This window comes from Microtus ochrogaster, linkage group LG3, assembly GCF_000317375.1.
Source record: "Microtus ochrogaster isolate Prairie Vole_2 linkage group LG3, MicOch1.0, whole genome shotgun sequence".
Classification (NCBI taxonomy): domain Eukaryota; kingdom Metazoa; phylum Chordata; class Mammalia; order Rodentia; family Cricetidae; genus Microtus; species Microtus ochrogaster.
In genome coordinates this window covers 28784222-28790056 of record NC_022029.1, presented here as the reverse complement: position 1 = coordinate 28790056, position 5835 = coordinate 28784222, and the positions used below count along the sequence as shown (strand labels likewise).

General features: G+C 44.9%; 1 protein-coding gene across 1 annotated transcript; it reads left to right on the top strand.

Moving 5' to 3' along the window:
- The first annotated feature begins 3381 nt into the window (after positions 1-3381).
- Positions 3382-4320, top strand: LOC101988079 (olfactory receptor 1I1). The gene has a single exon (XM_005360707.2). The coding sequence runs from the start codon at positions 3382-3384 to the stop codon at positions 4318-4320; it is 939 nt and encodes a 312-aa protein (XP_005360764.1).
- The last annotated feature ends 1515 nt before the right edge of the window (positions 4321-5835 follow it).

Genomic DNA, 5835 nt, shown 5'->3' with positions numbered 1-5835 from the left:
AGGTGGTGATCTGGGTCCGGGCCAGATGTTTTCAAGTTCTTAGTCTCTGATCCCAAGAATTTTAAACTGGGGCCCACACAGACTTGAGAAAGAATCAAAAAAAAAAAACTATTCAGAACAAAGAAAGACAGGGAGCCATATTTTTATGGGCTTCCAGAGGAGTCTGCATACTGAGGGGAGTTATGTGGGCAGTTCCCATAGATCAGGTGATACAGTCATTTCTCTGTTGCCCGTGTCCCTTCCCATACTGCATCATTTTAATCATATGTACACCCAATTATGCATGAGCATAACATGGTAAATGGAAGTCTCCTAAAGCGCTGCTAGAGCTTCACCTTACTGTGCCTATACCCAAAACCCAAAATGGGTTAATTTAAGATATGAAAGACCTAGGTAGGAATACACCTAAGCTATTGACTGAAAAGTGTTGTTGTTAATATAGTTTCTGTGTGATCATTTGGGTTTGGGTAGCCGGGAAACAAATGAGCAGTCTCTGTTTACATAAACTGTTTACATACTTGAACAGAAACCATCTAACCATGACTGTGAGCAGGGAAACTTACAGCATTGTTCAAAGATGGGAGGACATGTATTCTGGTGTGGGTAGAGCCTGGGGGGGATTCCTAGGTTGCTGGGTGCAGTCTGGAAAGGGATATGTGTGTATAGAACATGCAGGGAAGGAATTCGGATATTATGTAGGTTGTTGATGGGGTACATAACCCAAAAGCAGGTTCCTTTATTTGTCTACCAGGCTCTGCTACCATCTACTGAATTGTGTCATTTTAATTAATCCCAAACCTGATTTTGATGGTTGCAGCTGTTACTGTAATTGTATTACTTAATTAAATATTACTAGCAAGCAAACAAAAATTCTTTTTCAAAGTGATGAGGATCAAACTCAGGTTCAGATACAGGCTAGACAAGGGCTCTATCACTGAGCTATGCCTCCAGCCCTGAACACAATCTTTAAAACTATGTTTTTTGTCTTTATGGGTTCTTTAAGGATTTATTTATCTATTATATATACAGTGTTCTGCCTTCATGCATGCCTGCAGCCCAGAAGAAGACACCATATCTCATTATGGATGGTTGTGAACCACCATGTGGTTGCTGGGAATTGAACTCAGGATCTCTGGGAAATCAGCCAGAGGTCTTAACCGCTGAGCCATCTCTCCAACCCCTTGAAACTGTGTTTAATTGAAAAAATTATGTAAATGATGCTTTAAAGTCTACATATATTTCAGAATAACTAAATTAAGCTAAGGAACAAATGCACAGCACCAATATTTTCTAGACAATTTTCATTTGTGGGGGGGGTGGGGGGGTGTGTGCGTGTACATGGAGTACAGGCATCAGAAAAGGACATCAAATCCCCTGGAGTTGGAATCACAGGCAGTTGTAAGCTACCCTACGTGGTTGCTGGAAACTGAAGTCTGGTTCTCTGCAAGAGTAGCAGACGCTCCTAGCCATCTCTGCAACTCAAGCAACTTGCAAAAATGTGGCTTTTGTCATTAACTACACCATGTTCTATAACAGATCTCTTCAACTTATACTTCTCTAAATGAAAACTTAAATCTTTTGACCAACTCCAACCCATACTTTTGCCAGACTCTGTTAACTGCCACTCAACTGCCTGATTCTACTCAACTTTTTCAGATTGTCATATCTAATTGAGATGATGTGGCATTGCTTTAGTTTCATTAAGCAGAACCTTTTCTGGGTCCGTCTATATGGTAGTGAGTGGCTAGATTCCCTTCTCTAGCTCTGAATAGTGTTCCACTGTGTACCTGCAAACACACAATTTTGTGCACATTTTTATTTATGATGCTGAAGAGCAAACCCAGCGCTTCATGCATGCGAAACACACCTTGTACCACTGAGCTACACCTCCAGCCCCACATCATAAATTCTTTACTCATTACCGAGTCTTTTTTCATTTATTTATTTATTTATTTATGTGCATTGGGGTATTCCCTGTGTGTATATCTGTATGAGGGTGTCGGAATCTCTGGAACTGGAGTTACAGGGAGTTGTGAGCTGCCATGTGGTTGCTGGGAATTGAACTTGGGTCCTCTAAAAGAGCAGCCAGTGCTCTCAACTGCTGAGCCATCTCTCCGCCCCTCAATTACCTGTTCTTAACAAAAGGTCGATACTCAATTTGTTCCTTTTTAAAGATTTTATCTCACATTGTGCATATGTGCGTGTTTGGACAGTGCTGCTGTCTAGGAATAAGCTCGTGTTCTCTGCACGAGTAGCTAGAACATGTCTTAGTCAGTGCTCTGTTGCCGTGAAGAGACACTGTAGGTGGAGGCTATTTGTTCATCAGGCTCAGACCTGAAATAATTACACAGAAACTATATTATGTAAAACATTGCTTGGCCAATAGCTTAAGCATATTGCTAGTTAACTCATATCTTAAATTAACCCATTTTTTTTATTAATCTATGTATCACTACATGGCTGTGACTGACCAGCAAGGTTCTGGTGGGCTCCAGCAGAGGCATCTGTCACCTGTGAGTGGCTGCATGGCTTCTCCTTGACTCTGCCTACTCTCCTCCTCTATCTGCTTGGGATTCCCACCTTGCCCTATTCTGCTAACCCACTGGCCAAAGTAGATTTATTCATTGACGAATAAAAGCAACATGTAGATAGAAGGACTTCCCAGACCAAGACACCACGATCTCAGCAACTCTCGTTGGTAGAAAAATACAAGGGGAGGAGGAGGGAAGAGAGCGAGGGACCTGGGGAAAGAAATAAAAGGAGATATCAGGTTCCTTTCACCGTAGATGTTCTGAGTTGAGATTTGATACATGTTAGTCAGCTTTCAGTCCCTGTCCCAAAATACTTGAGGTAATCAGCTTTAAAGAAGCAAGGTTCATTCTGACTCAGGGTTTCAGAGGCTCAGTCCATGGTCAGCTGGCCCTGTTATACTACAGTGGGAGAGCACGGTGCATGTCTGTTCAGTGGTCAGATGGCCACCCAGTGTGAGTTCTAAGAATAAAACTCAGGTCCTCTACAAGACACAGCAAGTCCTCTCAACTGCTAAGTCATCTCTCCAGCTCCAGAAACCACCTTCTACCACCTCCCACAAGCTGGCTATCTGAGCTTTTACCATACGGGTATTTGTGGAACCTTCCGTAGGCAAAGGTCACCCACCTTGAACAACATCCAAGTTGATCATGTACCTCAGTCAGGGATTTGAGACCCTAATTGCCTCAGATTTAGACAGCTTCGAGAATGCAAAACCCACTGGAGTTAGCCTGAAGAAATTTCCCTGAAGCAGGAGGATTTTCACAGAACCTTAAAGCTTCCCACAGGACTGGAGTCCCATCTCTGACTCCAGCTCTATGTTCTGTTCCAGTAGATGCGTGCAAGGTCTCCATGGAACTGAAAAACCAAACTGTCTTGGAATTCCATCTCATGGGACTCTCGGAAAATCCAGACCTGCAGCCCACCCTCTTTGGACTCTTCCTGTCCATGTACCTGGTCACTGTCTTTGGGAACCTGCTCATCATCCTGGCCATTGTCTCAGACTCTCGCCTGCACACACCCATGTACTTCTTCCTCTGCAACCTGTCCCTGGTTGACATCCTTTTCTCCTCTACCACTGTCCCCAAGATGCTGGTGAACATCCAGACCCAGAGCACAGCCATCCCCTTCTCAGGCTGCCTTGCCCAAATGTATGCCTTCCACCTCTTCGGGACCATGGACAGCTTCCTCCTGGCAGTGATGGCCATTGACCGGCTGGTGGCCATTGCCTATCCACTGCACTACTCAGTGCTCATGAGCCCACGTGTCTGTGGGCTACTGGTGGGTGGGCCATGGGTGATCACTAATCTCCAATCCCTGGTACACACTTGCCTCATGGCCCAACTGACATTCTGTGCAGGGTCAGAAATCCCCCACTTCTTCTGTGACCTCATGCCTCTCCTGAAACTCTCCTGCTCAGACACACACACCAATGAGTTGGTGATCTTTGCTTTCGGCATCATCATGGGCCTCAGCCCGCTGTCCTGCATCCTAATCTCCTACATCTGCATTTTCAGGGCAGTCTTCCGGATCCCTTCTGCTCAGGGCAAGTGGAAAGCCTTCTCTACTTGTGGCTCACACCTCACCGTGGTGTCATTGTTCTATGGGACCATCTTTGCTGTATACTTACAGCCAGCATCCCCCACCTCCTCCCAGAAAGACAAGATAGCTGCATTAATGTGTGGGGTGGTCATCCCTACACTGAACCCCTTTATCTACAGCCTAAGGAACAAGGACATGAAGGCAGCCCTGAGGAAGCTTGGCAGCAAAGCAGTTTTATCCCACTCATAGGGAAGATCAGTGACCAGGCACCCACCATGTTTTGGAACCACTGATAGATGCTTGGGATGCAGGGATGAACCCCAGTCCTGTTCTCAAGGTGTCCAAAGTCTAGCGTGGAGCAGAGCCACTTAATAAAACCTTACAGTAAAACGTGGTCAACGTGTCATAACGAAATGGATGGCTTGGTAATTAAAAGCAGTCAGTGTGGGGTCTTACAGGGGCCCCAAGTTCGGTGTCTCGGCATCCTGAATGTTGGGATGACAGGTGTTCAACAGCTAGATAGGGAAGTTTGTGATTTTCTCATGTGGCAGCACCAGAGAACCCCTATGGTCATTTGGGAAGAGTTGGTGACTTGCAAAGATTGTGTCTAAATATGTCTGGTTTGTGGCCCATTCTGTATTGAGGAAAAACACATGAAGGATTAAAAGGTTTTTTTACCTGCTCTTGGGAGCCTTTTCCTCCTACTGGGTTACCTCACCCAGACCTAATATGAGGGTTTTTAACTTAGTCTTAGTGTATCTTGTTAAGCTGTATTTTGTTGATAGCCCTGGGATGCCTGCTCTTTTCTGAACTGAAACAGAGAAGGAGTAATGTTGAAGGAGCTGCGGGCTGCATTCCTGCAGCACAACTCCCGGCCACCTGGCTAGCTTATGCCCCGAAATAACAACACACAAACTGTATTCATTTAAACACTGCTTGGCCCATTATATCTAGCTTCTTCTTGACTAACTCTCATACCTTGCTTAACCCATATCTAGTAATCTGTGTAGCACTACGAGGTGGTGTCTTACCGGGAAAGATTCAGCATGTCTGACCTGCATCCATCTTGGGCTAGAGCTTCATCGCATCTGCCCTGGAGAGGAGCGGCATGGAATCTGCCCCACTTCCCTTCTTCCCAGCATTCTGTTCTGTCTACTCCACCTACCTAATTTTCTGACCTATCAGGTCAAGCAGTTTTCTTTATTGATGAACCAATGAAACAACAGATTGACAAATGACCTTCCCACATCAGAGTAAATCTGTGGGAGAGGGGACTGAGAGGAATGGGGAGAGGGGAAATTTTGGTTTGCTGTGTGAGAGAACAGTAAATAGACAGACAGACAGACAGACAGACAGACAGACAGACAGATAATTTTACCAATGGGCTTTCTGGGTATCAGGAAAAAAAAGATGCTGAAAGCTAGGATTCACCATCAGCTAAGAACTAAACTCATTTTATCTGCCAGTCATTACATTTATTATTTTTTTGAGACAGGGTCTCTCTATGTAGCCCTCGCTGGCCTTGAACTCACTATACAGACTAGGTTACCCTTGAACTCATAGAAATCTACCTGCTTCTGACTACCGAGTGCTAAGATTAAAGGCATACACCAGCATGCCAGGCAAGTTATCACATTTTAAACAATATCCCTGGGCTGGAGAGATGGCTCAGAGGTTAAGAGCACTGATTGCTCTTCCAGAGGTCCTGAGTTCAATTCTCAGCAACCACCTGGTGGCTCACAACCATCTGTAATGAGATCTGGC

Excerpts from the sequence above, each read along its gene's own strand:
- LOC101988079 (XM_005360707.2), top strand. The coding sequence starts at position 3,382 with ATGGAACTGAAAAACCAAACTGTCTTGGAATTCCATCTCATGGGACTC.